This window comes from Dromiciops gliroides, chromosome 2 (assembly GCF_019393635.1).
Source record: "Dromiciops gliroides isolate mDroGli1 chromosome 2, mDroGli1.pri, whole genome shotgun sequence".
In the NCBI taxonomy this organism is placed as follows: Eukaryota; Metazoa; Chordata; class Mammalia; order Microbiotheria; family Microbiotheriidae; genus Dromiciops; species Dromiciops gliroides.
The window spans coordinates 253,994,578-254,008,885 of record NC_057862.1 but is presented as its reverse complement, the minus strand read 5'-3'; the positions used below and the strand labels follow the sequence as shown (position 1 = coordinate 254,008,885).

General features: G+C 37.7%; 1 protein-coding gene across 1 annotated transcript in view; it reads right to left on the bottom strand.

Annotated features, from left to right (window-relative positions):
* Positions 1 to 14,308, bottom strand: part of SYNE2 (spectrin repeat containing nuclear envelope protein 2) — a 430,300-nt gene that overhangs the window by 143,894 nt on the left and 272,098 nt on the right. Inside the window, exon 70 of the mRNA XM_043984057.1 lies at positions 6,041 to 6,271. Within this exon, the coding sequence (XP_043839992.1) occupies positions 6,041 to 6,271 (231 nt within the window). The remainder of the gene's footprint in view (positions 1 to 6,040; positions 6,272 to 14,308) is intronic.

Sequence of the window (14,308 nt, the reverse complement as noted above, 5' to 3'; positions counted from 1 at the left end):
TTAGTAAATTTACCTACACATTCCTATCCTGTATTATGTACTTGATTTCTTTTTGAATTTGTGTGTGAGAATTTAGCCTGTTTAATCTTTTTAGATTTGTTTCATCAATCAAGTCTTTTGAGATCTTTCTGGATCCTTACTATAAGGTAACACATTCACTATCCCTCCCAACTTAAAGCCATCTGCCAAAATGTTTTTTTCATCTGCCAAATTTAAATGTCTTTATTCAATGGAGGGGAAGTCCCCCTTTATATTCTTTTTTTTGTTTGTTTTTTTTTTTTGCAGGGCAATGGGGGTTAAGTGATTTGCCCAGGGTCACACAGCTAGTAAGTGTCAAGTGTCTGAGGCCAGATTTGAACTCAGGTACTCCTGAATCCAGGGTTGGTGCTTTATCCACTGCACCACCTAGCCGCCCCTCCCCCTTTATATTCTAGGCCAGGCATACATTCTTTTTGTTTATGCGACCAGCTGGACTGCCCACTAAAATGGCCCCACAGATTACCCCAGATCCCCCTCAAGGGAATCTATTTTATACACAAAAGGCTTCTCTGGGTCCCATGTTATATTGAAGAATCAAGAGAAGGATGACTTGACTCGCCTGTCTACACTTTGTTGTTGTTGTTATTTAGTCATTTTAGTCAATTATGAGTCTCTGTGACCCCATTTCGGGGTTTTCTTGGCAAAGGTATTGGAGTGGTTTGCCATCTCCTCATTTTATAGATGAGGAAACTGAGGCAAACAGGGTTAAATGACTTGCCCACGATCACATAGCTAGTAAATGTCTGAGGCCAGATTTGAATTCGGGTCTTCCTGACTCTAGGCCTGGCCTGCTATCCACTGTACCACTTCGCTGCCTATCTATAACTAACTTTGCACTAAAACCTTATGAAGGAGCCAGTTCTAAATGTTCAGCAAGATAGCTCCTACTACTTTAGACTAAAATAAAATACTCTGTCATTCACACAACCTATTTGCTTTAGCATAAAGGCGGGTCTTTGTTTTGCTTGTATGTTGCCTATAATTAATTTATAGCAACTATAAAAGTATAAGAGGAAAAAACCTCCATACACCAATAAAGGAACCATTTTTCTTTGCATATGGCAGGTGGGACCTGAAGAGCCATGCTCCTTTCACTTCAGTAAAAACAGCCCTAGGGGGAGAGCTAGGTGGTGCAGTGGATAGAGCACTGGCCCTGGATTCAGGAGGACCTGAGTTCAAATTCGGCCTCAGACACTTAACACTAGCTGTGTGACTCTGGGCAAGTCACTTAACTCCAATTGCCTCACCAAAAAACAAAAACAAACAAAAAACCCAAACAAACACCCCCAGGTTCTGGTTTCTGTTGTTGTTTGACCTTGGGCAAGGCATTTAAGTATGTTGTGCCTCAATTTCCTCATCTGTAAAATAATGGGGTCAGGACAGATGATCTCTAAGGTCCCCTCTAGCTCTAAGTTTTATGAGCCTTATTATTTCTTGGTTCATTCTGTCCGTTCTATTCAATGGTTTGGGTTTGTTTGGGGGGTTTTTTTGGTACTTGAATTTCTCTTATGAACCAACTTTGTCCCATAAACCTATCATCTGCCAAGTTACTTTCTATCTCTCAAAATGGAAGTGTAGTATGAAATACCACGTCACCCCTAAATGTACATCACTGTTTTCATAGCTATCATCAGGCCAATTAGAAAAGAGGAAAAGTGGGAAAAGAAGCAATCTCTGGTTTTCTATTTTATTTCTACTAGAATGTAAGCTGCTAATAGGATGGAGACAATGTTGTCTGTCCCTTATGTCTTACCTTGTACTGCAAAGGGTCTTTCAGGCTCAAAAGACAGACGTACCCAAAGAAATCATGGAAGGGGGAAAGGGACCCACATGTACAAAAATATTTATAGCTGCTCTTTACGTGGTGGCAAGGAATTGGAGGGGGTGCCCATCAATTGGGGAATGGCTGGACAAGTTGTGGTATATGAATACAATGGAATACTATTGTGCTGTAAGAAATGATGAGCAGGAAGAGTTCAGAGAAACCTGGAGGGTCTTACATGAGCTGATGATGAGTGAGATGAGCAGAACCAGAAGAACATTGTACACAGTATCATCAACATTGAGAGTTGACCTACTGTGATGGACTATATTCTTCTCACCAATGCAATGGTACAAAAGAGTTCCAGGGAACTCATGATAGAAGAGGATCTCCAAATCCAAGAAAAAAAAAAGAAAGAAAGAACTGTGGAGTATAGATGCTGATTGAACCATATTATTTCTTTTGTTTTGGGTGCTGTTGGTTTTTTTTTTCTTTCTATTTTGAGGTTTTGCATCACTGCTCTGATTCTTTCTCTTGTAACAGGATTAATGCAGAAATAGGATTAATGTTATTATGTGTATATATATGTGTGTGTGTATATATATATCTATATGTATATGTATAGAGATATATAGATATAACCTATATCAGATTACCTGCTGTCTAGGGGAGGGGGGAGGGAGGGGTGGGAGGGAGAAAAATCTGAAATTGTAAAGCATGTATAAACAAAAGTTGAGAACTATCTTTACATGTAATGGAAAAAATAAAATACCTCATACATAAAAAAAAGACAGACGTATAAATAATGAGTATTATCCCATAACAATGACAACGATAATAGATAACTTTATGCTTTAAAGTTTGAAAGTTAAAACAATGACCAAAACTGAGTTCCATTATCTTTTCCCCAAACCCTTCCCTCTTCCTAATAATTTGTAATTCCTAATAATAATTCCTAATCCATATTACAAACTAGATGTCATTCTTTATTCCTCACTCTTAACCACTCCCCTCCCATGCCCTATATCCAACTTGTTGCCAAGTCCTGCTGATTCTACCTTTGTAACATCTCATATATACAATCCCCTGTTTCTTCTTGCCTCACACAAGACATTTAATCTTGTGATGATGCATTTTCACTGGAGGTCTCCAGTGTCCAGAATCCTCTCTCTTCATCTCTTTCTCCTGGCTTCTTCAAGGCTTTCCCAATCCCTTACATGCTAGTGCATGCTGAATCCTTCATTAGATTGTGAACTTCTTGAGGGCAAGAGGCTGTTTTTGCTTGATTTTTTTGTTCTCTTGAACCCAACTGCATACCATGTAGCACATAGCCTGATGCCTGGCACACAGATATGTAATAAACAGGTGCTTAATAAATGCTTATTGACTTGACTACCTTACACATGTTATCACATTTGATCCTCAGAATAATTGTAAGGTAGGTGCTGTTATTATCTTCATTTTACCAATTAGTTAACTAATCAGTGAACTAGAATTTATTAAACACCTACTATATGTCAGTCACTGTATTAAAAACTGCAACATAGATTAAGAAATAGAACCTGAGAGGGATTAAAATGACTTGCCTCAGGTCACAGAGCTAGGAAGTGTCTGAGGCAGCTGTTAGCTCAGTTCTGGCTCCAAAACCTGTCATTTTAAATGTTGGTACAAAGGAATCAAAGCAGTTGAAAGGCTAGCATTTTAAAAGTTGGCCTGAGAGTTAAGACAATGTTCATCGACCCTTTAATTTTCTATTGTATAAAATGAATGTAAAAATCTGTTTTTACTCGTAACTATCACTGATAATATTTCTCTTATTATACTGCACTATTACATACACACACATACACGCAACTATATCCTCCCTTTCATAAGTGTGTCCTTCCCCCCAACTGCCCTCCCTACAGACACACCAGAAAAAACTTTCTTAGGTCTTTCAAGGAATGAGGTTCAGGATATTCTAAATGGAAGATATCATTTGGGTTTCATTAAAATTTGCCTGTGGAAAGCACTGGTCTTGCTGATAGGTATTAATAATAAGGGGGCAGCTAGGTGGCAAAGTGGATAGAGTGCCAGGCCTGAAGTCAGGAAGACTCTTCTTCCTGAGTTCAAATCTGGCCTCAGACACTGACTAGCTGTGTGACCCTGGGCAAGTCACTTAACCCTGTTTGCCTCAGTTTTCTCATTTGTAAAATGAGCTGGAAAAGGAAATGGCAAACCACTCCAATATTTTTGTCAAGCAAACCCCAAATAGGGTCACAAAGAGTTAGGCATACCTGAAACAATTCAACAACAAAAATTAATAATAATCTCTTATTTGTATATAGTACTTTACAAATAATCTTATGGGGGGCGGCTAGGTGGCACAGTGGATAAAACACCGGCCCTGGATTCAGGAGGACCTGAGTTCAAATCTGACTTCAGACACTTGACACTTACTAGCTGTGTGACCCTGGGCAAGTCACTTAAGCCTCATTGCCCCACAAAAAAGAAAAAAGAAAAAAGAAGACAAATAACCTTATGCTTGTAGGCTTAACTCACCAATGTCATTTAACAATAGTATCTATAGAGTGCTTAAAGTTTGTAAAGTTTTACATATATTATTATCTCAGGCAATTCTGAAAACAAGCTTGTAAGGTAGGTGCTATTACTTTTATGATTTTATTGATAAGGTTATTAAGATTCCCATTTTTCAGATGAGAAAAGTGAGGCTCAGAGAGGTTAACTGAGTTGTCACAAAACTCTAGGAAGTATGTGAGACAGGATTTCAATTTGGATTTTCTTGACTTCAAGTTTTGTACTATGCTATATGATTAATTCAGTAGGCAGCATGGAGATACAGTGGATAGAGCACGAACCCTGCTTTCAAGAAGACCTGAATTCAAATCCAGCCTCAGCTACTTAATAGATGTGTAACACTGGACAAGTCACTTAACCTTTGTCTGCCCCGTTTTCCCCATCTGTAAAATTGATAGTACTTACCTCCCAGAGCTATGAAGATCAAATGAGATGATATCTGTAAAGGGCTTTTGTAGAGGGCTCTCCACCACCACCACCACTATCATCATCATACTTTAACCAAATAACCAAATCTCACCACAAATTTGTGAAATAACACTATAACATTATTCATTCATCAGTTCATCTATCTATAATACAGTTTCCAGTGTATGAATTGAGAGACCATTAGAACATTTTGCCAACCACTGCATTGTCCTAGTAACAACTCATGTTATTAAGCAGGGGTATGCCAATATAATATCATGTAATCCTCATTGCAACCCTAGGAAGTAGTGGTTATTATTCCTGTTTTTGGTTTTTTCCTTTTAAAGATGATTAAACTGAGGTTCTAAGACATTGTCTAAGGTTACATGGCTCTAAAGTGGCAGAGTTGGGATCAGAACACAGGTTATCTTTTTGGTCTTAGAGTCTATGTTCCTTTCAGTTACACTACACGGACACATTAAAGTATATGACATATTAATTGGGTTTGGGTTTGGGGTTTTTTTTTTTTTTTTTTGGTATCTAGGTGGTGCAGTTGATAGAATGTTGGGCCTGGAGTCAGGAAGACTTGAGTTCAAATCCAGCCTTAGACACTTAACTAGCTATGTGACCAAGATCTCCAGATAATATATTGCCATTTAAAATCAATCACGTGCTAATGAATTCCTCTGGAAATACCACAACTATTTGAATTATATTATATATTTGAAGAGACCTCAGCTGACTTCCACATTTGACAGTTCGGGAAATAGAATTGAAGTTACTTGCTCAAGAATTCAGGGTTCTGCATCCCTAAGTAAAATTGGTCTTTATACTACATTCACTGCCTTGTATTTTGTACAGTTTCTATGGCTCAAAATTGGTGATTCTCCTAGAATGACTCAATCAGAAACTGCTCACTGCATGATAGATTATAACATACTCCAAATTATAGCATGTCCTACATGAATAAACATCAATATTGAATGTGCCCATTCTATATTTTCCCTTTCCAATTCTGAAAAATTCTGAAAAAAAGTTGTATTTTAGATGGCTAAATATTTAAATCACTAATAGGAAATTTTCAGAAGAAACAAGCCATTCTCAAAATGAAAACATTATTATTAATTGAACTCTATACAAGGTGAAGACAGGGAAGAATAGCCATAAATGTACACTGTTGCTTTAAGAGGAAAAACTCACCGGAACACAGACAGGCGATTGGTGTATAGGTGAACTTTGACCATTCAGTCTTACCTGACAACCAGCTAGCTCCTGTTCCACCATCTGCTGCATTTCTGGGTTTAGTGTTTCAGCTCTGAATGAGAGCTTAGCCTTGTCGAGCCACAGCTCCAGCTCAGCCACCTGTTTCTGGCAGACATGGAGGATCTCCGCAGATTCTGGCCTGGAACTCGCCACAGTTTCCTCTAAAGATCCTTGTTCTCCTCCAGAGCTCTGAGCAGAGGCTCCAGGGGAAGCCGTGTTACCCTGCAGTAAATCCAAAGGATATGTAAGCAGGGGAGATCTAGGAATCTGAAGTTTTGAACATTTAAACTGCAAGGTGCACAAATCCTGTCGTGTTTCTCAAACAAAACAACAACAAAATAATGCTCCAAATGCAGAAAAACAAAAATGAAAAAAACCTCACCACCACCCCCCCAAAAAAAACACGTGATCTAGCAACAGGTTTCCAACCAGACAATTTGCATCTGCACAGGTACAGTATTCCTGTGCACCAAGGAAGTAAACTGGCTCACAGTTCATTAAACATGAAATCCCAGGAGAAAGGCTCTGTGTGTGCCGTGTGTGTGTGTGTGTGTGTGTGTGTGTGTGTGTGTGTGTGTGTGTGTGTGTGTGTGTTTTGTTTCATTTCAAGGTACTGGCCAGTGTTTAAAGTTTTATGACACACGATTAAGTAATGTTTATGTGGCCATTTTTTTTCATAAAGAATACATGTTCTTTGCTGTAACTAAAATCTATCTAATGAAAATATATGTTCCAAAAACCAGGAAATTTTTCTCATATTTTATATGTGGTTCAACTGTCAAATGGTAAAGATAATCTTAACATCTACATTTGAAGAATCTTAAATATAAATAACCTTAAGTCCCAAAATGGAGAACCTGAAATGCCATCTACCCTCTCCTTTCCTCAAACTGATTAAAGAGAGGTAGTATAACATGTTTCTACATAGAAATAACCGCATGACTTACCCATGGGAAAAAAGTTCTTCCAGTTACCAAAGTGAAAAGCTTTAATAATTATATTAGATGTTTGCTTTAAAATGATAAAATTATCTAACACACACACACTTGCTTTCTGCTGTAAAACTTATTATCACTTGTCTTAATTGTGGGGTAGTCTATATTCTTTTAGATCAGGGGTTAACACGTATCTTTTTAGCATTTTGACAAATATTACAGTATAACTGGTTTTCTTTGTAATCTATGTATTTTACGCATTTATAAGCATTATTTTGAGAAAAGGGTATGCAAGCTTCATCCCACTGCTGGCTGCAGCCTGCTTTTGTATGACCCATGAACTAAGAATGCTTTTTTTACATTTTAAAATAAAGTTTTATCATTTTAAAAAATGTAAAAGTCATTACTGGGCCACTGGTTAGACAAAAACAGCTGTCTTGCAAGATTTGGCCCTGGGGATGTAGTTTGCTAACCCCTGGTTTACAGGCTGCATCAACTACCAAAGGGGTGCTCCTTACAAAAAAAGATTAAGAAACCTTTGTTTTAAGATGTAAAACGTGTTTTCACTCAGCTTTCATAAAGAGACCATAGATAGCATTCCTATATCTTTACCAGTCAAATGGAACGTTGGGGAGTAGGAAGTCTGAGTTGGCAGTAAGAGAATTACAGTTGAAAAATTATCATGTGACAGCTTTTCACTATGAAGTTAGGGAGAGAGTTTGTGGGGTTTTCCTGTATTTTTTTGTTTTTTAAATTTTTGACCTATGAAGACCAATATGAAGACTATTTTCTTGTCATATTTGGAGAGAAGATGGAGAAGGCAGAAAGGATATGGAGAGATCTTTTTTTTTTTTTTTTTGCTGATGAGACTGTTGTCATCTTTATTTTGCAAAAGGGATTTTTGAAAAGACCCTTTACTAGTATCTTCAGAGAAAATGAACAGTGGGGCACTGTTTTCACAAATGAAGAGAAGTCATTTACTGTTAATGTGAGGGTTTGAGGTTATTCTGTGATCTTCATAGCCTAAATATTGTAAATAATTAAATTTAATTATCACAGATTTTATTAATAAGTCATATATATGAATAATTACTATTAAGAAAGGAGAAGAATCAGAACAGAAGAAAAAACCACAAGAAAAAAATACCACAAGAAAGAAGAACAACAACCCAAAAAAAAGCCAATAAAAAAGTGAAAATAGGATGCTTCAATCTGCATTCAGACTCCACAATTCTTTTTCTGAATGTGGAGGGCATTGTCTTGAATCACTGTATTGCTAAGAAGAGCTAAGTCTATCATAGTTGATCATCATACAATGCTATTGTTTTATTTTTATTTTATTTTACTGTGTACAATGTTCTCTTGGTTCTGCTCATTTCACTCAACATCAATTCATGCAAGTCTTTCCAGGTTTTTCTTAAATCTGCCTTTTCATAATTTCTTCTAGCACAATAGTATTCTAATGTCTTCATATACCACAACTTATTTAGCCATTCCCCAATTGATGGGTATCCCCTCTTGAACTTGGTGGAGCCTTGAGCTAATTAATAATGAGACTGAGGACACATTGTTATGCATGAGAAAGAAAATATATTCTTAAAACAATTCAATATGACAAAATTAAATATAGGAACAAGTCAAGTGGAAGGCTGAGGAGTGACCTACAAGTGAGTGTGGCCAACCCCATCTACCTCGTTTAATAAGGAAACCACATTTTAATTATTTTAATCATAAAAAATGATTGGGTCTATATGAACAAAACATAACTATGTTTTATATAACATAACGATGAATAGATTTGCTTAAACCTGCCTGTCTAAATAGCATAATGCTTAATATGTGCATCAACCCAGAATTTTTCTAAGCAATTGAGAGAAAAATAGTTGTACCATTTATGATGTGTTTTTTCATTCCCTGACATCTTGGCATGAGGCTTTGGAGCTGTCACCAAACATGATTTCAATTTATCCCCCAGAGATTCAATAACCACATTTGTCATCTGCTGTTACCTGGGTCTAACCAACATTGACTTAGTTTAAAAATGTGATGTTAACTACATTTTATTGTATTTTTATTTGTTTTGTTAAATATTTCCCAGTTACAATTTAATCTCATTCAGGCAACATGTTTCACACCTCTGAAACACAATATTCTCTCTTCCTGCTGAAATTATTACCTCTTATTTCACAGAAAAGAGCTGTGTACTCCCTCTCCTCCCCTAATGCATACTTCAAAACCCCACTGCATGACCTCTTCCCATGACCTCTCTCTTCCTTAGCATCTGTCTAGGAGGAAAAGTTGACCCACTTCTTTACCAATGCTACCCTCTCTACTTGTCATACTTTCCTGCATCTGTCAGATATTTGTCTCTTTAATCTTTTCCTCTCTCTCATTTTCAATCTCTCCATATCCACTAACTCTTTCTCTGCTGCCTATAAACATGTTCAAATCTTCTCCATCCTTAAAATACCTTTACTTGACTGCATATCATACTATGTCTTTTTTCCCTTTCTCTGCCAAAATACTAGAAAGAACTGTTAGTACTTGCTGTCACCATTTGCTTTTTTTTTGTTTTAAAAATTATTTTATTGATACCTTTAATTTTTACATACTATTCATTTCTGGATAGACTTCTCCCCTATGTATCAAGCCAGCTCTTATACCAAAGATTAAACATGGGAAAAGAAATGGTTTAGGGGAAAAAAAAGAACTAACACATCAACCATGTGACAGTATATACAATATTTCATACTGCTTGCTCCCACCTCTGCAAAGATTGGAGGGGAGGTCTGGTTCTCCCCTTCCCCCCCCACCCCCACCCCATCTTCTCTGGTATTCCCTCCCACTTATTTTTCTGAAATCATTTCCTCAAAAGTCACAAATAGTCTCTTAACTGATAAGTCTAATGGATGGCTTTTTCTCATGCCTTATCCTACTAGATGTTTTTTGTTGCTGGATACTGTTTCTTCCTTGGTTATCTATGAAACTGCTCACTTCTTGTAATCTTCTTATCTTCCTAACCACTCACTCTTATCTCTCCCTGGATCAAAATTCCTTTCCTGCATAGTGAGTATAGGTGTCTTCCTCTTCTCTCTCTATTCCTTTCCTCAATGGTTTCATCTGCTCCCACAAGTTCAATTGTCTCTATGTATATTGGTTCCCAAATATGTTCACCCACCCCTAAACTCTGTCCTGAATTCTAGGCCCATATTACCAAGTACCTGTTAGTAATCTCCACCTAGACCCATTATCATCATCATTATTATCAAATTCAAAATCTTCAGAACAGAATTATCTTTTTTCCAAAAAGCTCATACCACTTCCAAAAACTCCCAGTTTCTATTGAGGGCACCGCCATAGTTTCAGTTCCCAAGATTCATAATTTTGTAGTTTTCCTTAACTCATTTCCAGCATCTAGGTGGTACAATGTGTGTGTGTATACACACACACACACACACACACACACACAGAGCGTAAGAGAGAAAGGGAGTGAACTCTGGGCTTAGCGTCAGGAAGAACTGAGTTCAAATTCAGCCTTAGATACTTACTAGCTGTGTGACTGTGGGCAAATCATGGTCTCAGTTTCCTCAAAGGTGAAATGAGGTTAAAGATAGCACCTACCTCCCAGGGTTGTTGTGAGCATCAAATGAAAAAACAGTGCCCAGCACATAGTAAGTGCTTAATAAATATTTGTTCCTTTCCTTTCTCTTTCTCTTTCTCTCTCTCTCTCTCTCTCTCTTTTTTTTTTTGGTGAGGCAATTGGGGTTAAGTGACTTGCCCAGGGTCACACAGCTAGTAAGTGCCAAGTGTCTGAGGCCGGATTTGAACTCTGGTCCTCCTGAATCCAGGGCCGGTGCTCTATCCATTGCGCCATCCAGCTGCCCCAACCTGTAGTCTCTCTCTCTCTCTCTCTCTCTCTCTCTCTCTCTCTCTGGTCCTTTCTCTTTCATCCCTCATATCCAAGAAGTTGACAAATCTTCTCTATTCTGGCTTCGCGACATTTTGTACCTGTCCCCTTTTCATTCCTATGGACCTGATACTCCCATCATTGGCCACCTGGACTACAATAACCATTTACAGTCTCTCCTCTCTCCCTCAGGCAGATTTGTGCTCTCACTGATGTGGAATTTCCCTCAAGATGCAGGTTAAACTATCCAGCCCTTTCTTCTCTACTCTTGTCACTGTCCTTCCATAAATTCACCCAATGTGCTGAAAACCTTCATCACTTTCTCTTGACATGGCAAGGATACCAGAGGAGCATGTGTGTTGCTCATCAGTTATCTCTTCTTACATGACCATTCCATCCTTTCTTGCTCATACATTCCTTTGATGATATCCTTTTCACTGCCTCTATGACATAATTTAGTTTGCAATTTATTGTAGCTTGCCCATGCCAGTCTTGTGCTTTTCCATTCCTCTTCAAGAATCCTCAGTTTTGATCCCCACAGTTGCCAAATTAATATTCCTAAAACACAAATCTGGCACTATCGTTCCTCTGTTAAAAAATAAAAAACCTGTGGCAAACTTCTGAAGGCTGGCATTTAAAGTCTTCCATCATACGGTTCCTACCTACCTTTCCACACTTATTACTGATTATTTCTGTTCTGCATTCTTCGTTGTAGTCAAACTGGCCTTTCTCTCGTCTGCCTTTGTACTTTTGAACAGACCTCCCCAATCCAAAGGCTCTCCACCTTTGTCTCACAGAGCCCCTTGATTCCTTCAAAGCTCACTTGGATGCCCCCTCCCATCCAAAGACTTCCCTGAGCCTTCAATGGCTGTTAGTCCTCTGTTCCTCCTCAAATTATATGGCATTTATTCCATCAGAAGACTCCAATCTCCTTGAGGGCAGGGGCTGTTTTGCTTTTATCTTAGTATTTGCAGCCCTCAGCACTATGCCTTGCATGTGGTAGAAAATTAATTAAAGTGCACATTCAATTCAACTAACATTGAATATGTACTTTAATCTTGAGGTCACATGCATATGTTGTCACATAAGAATCCTTTAAATCAATTTATTAATATTTTACAATTGGGGCTGCAACACATTTGTCTATCTGTCCTATAATCCCAGTAACATGCACAGCAAAATATATAAGTCTATACAGGTATGCAATAAATGTATTAATAGTATAATAGTTATTATTATATGGTCACATTGCATTATGACCTGATCAGGCACATTTGGAGTTTTATGTTCAGGTCTGAGGGCTGTATTTTAGGAAGGATATTGACAAGCTGAGAATGAATACAGAAGATAGTAACTATGATGTTAAAAAGTGAAGAGACCATGTCATGCAAACAAAGGTACTGGAGATATTTAGCCTGGAGAGACTTTGAGAGGGAAAGGAAAAACACACAATATGACGGCTCTCCAAGTATGTGAAGGGCTGTCATGCAGAAGCAAATGTGCTTTCACATTGGGCCCTGGAGGGAAGACAGGAATAATCAGTTAAAATTCCAGAGACAAAGATTTAGCATGAGGGAAAGGAAAAACTTACTGACAATTAGAGATACCACAGAGTGGAAAGATTTTATGAGGATGTCATGGGATCCTCCTTACTAGAAAGAAGACTTTAAGCAAAGGCTAGATAGATGATCACTTCTCAGATAGGTTGTAGAGGGGATTTCCCATAGGACTACAGTTTGAACTATATGGATCTGTAAGCACTCTAGCTCTGAGATTCTGTGACTTTGAAATATCATAGAACTATAACATTATAGTATGCTTACAGAGTCAGTGAGGAACTTCATTAATTTTTTTGGTCTTCACATTACAAATAGTGTTATGGGTTTATTTTCAATAGTATTGTGGGTAATGGAAATTCATAGAAAAGAAGGAAATTATCATTTTAGTCAATAATCCTCTAACCAAATCTTTTTTTTGCAGTCATGTAAAACATATCTTCATATTAGCTACATTGCAAAAGAAAACACAGACCAAAAACCTTCAAGAAAATAAAGTAAAAACAGTATGCTTTGATCTGCATTAAGACTCCACCAGTTCTTTCTCTGGAGATGGATAGCATTTTTCATTACAAGTCCTTCAGAATTGTTGTGGATCATTGTATTGCTGAGAATAGCTAAGTCATTCACAGTTGATCATCATACAATATTGCTATGACTTTGTACAATCATCTCCTGGCTCTGCTCACTTCACTTCTTCCCAGGTTTTTCTGAAACCATTCTGCTGGTCATTTCTTATAGCACTATAGGATTCCATCATAATCATATCCAACTTGTTCAGCCATTTCCCAACTAATAGGCATCCCCTCAATTTCCAATTCTTTGCCACCACAAAAGAGCCGCTATAAATATTTTTGCACATATAGGTCCTTTTCCTTTTTCTTTGATCTCTTTTGGATACAGACTTAGTAGTGGTATTGCTGGGTCAAAGAGGATGCATAGTTTTATAGCCCTTTGGGCAGAGCTCCACATTGTTTTCCAGAATGGTCTGATCAGTTCACAACTCCACCAACAATGCATTAGTGTCCCATTTTTTTCTCATATTCCAACACTTGTCTTTTTCCTTTTCTATCACATTAGCCAATCTGATAAGTTTATAAGGTGGTGCCTCAGAATTGTTTCAATCTGTATTTCTCTAATCAATAGTGATATAGAGCATTTTTTCATGACTATAAATAGCTTTGATTTCTTCTTCTGAAAACTGCCTGAGTTAATGCAAAGACTGAATATTTTGGATGAGACATCAATGAGGTTACATCTGTTTTTTATTAAACATTATAAGTAACTTATTTATGTAAGAAAGAAAAGTACAGACCTGAGGTTAATATCTAAGGAAAGGTGGAGCCCCACTGGAGGCAATAAACAATGCCAGCAGGGGCCACCGGCTGACCTTAGCAAAGGCAGTGGAGCAAGAAAAAAGGGAGAGGAAGGAAAGGCTCCAATAAAGAATGCAACATATGAAAGAGAAGGAGGTAGAGAAAAAATTATGAGTAAGTGGACTATATAACAGTAAAATTCCTTTAACACTTGCCTCAAATGCTACTTAGTAACATCTGTCTGGTTAAATACTCTTGATAAATATTGTCATATCAATCAGTAGATTGATGTGGAGCTTTGTGGACGTATGACAAAGAATTCTAGCCTCACCTCGGTCTTCCTTCTGGATAGTTCCTAGTACTGTATAGTATTGCCAGACTATACTTTATCTCATCCAGGTATCCACCAGGACCTAGCCAGTACAGACACAATGACTTTCCCTCTCCCAACTTTATACTTTGATCTAAAGGATCAATAAACCAAATCATTATTAGCATTGCTACTAGGAAGGGTGAGACAATCTACTGCCCTATGGCTCTGCTCA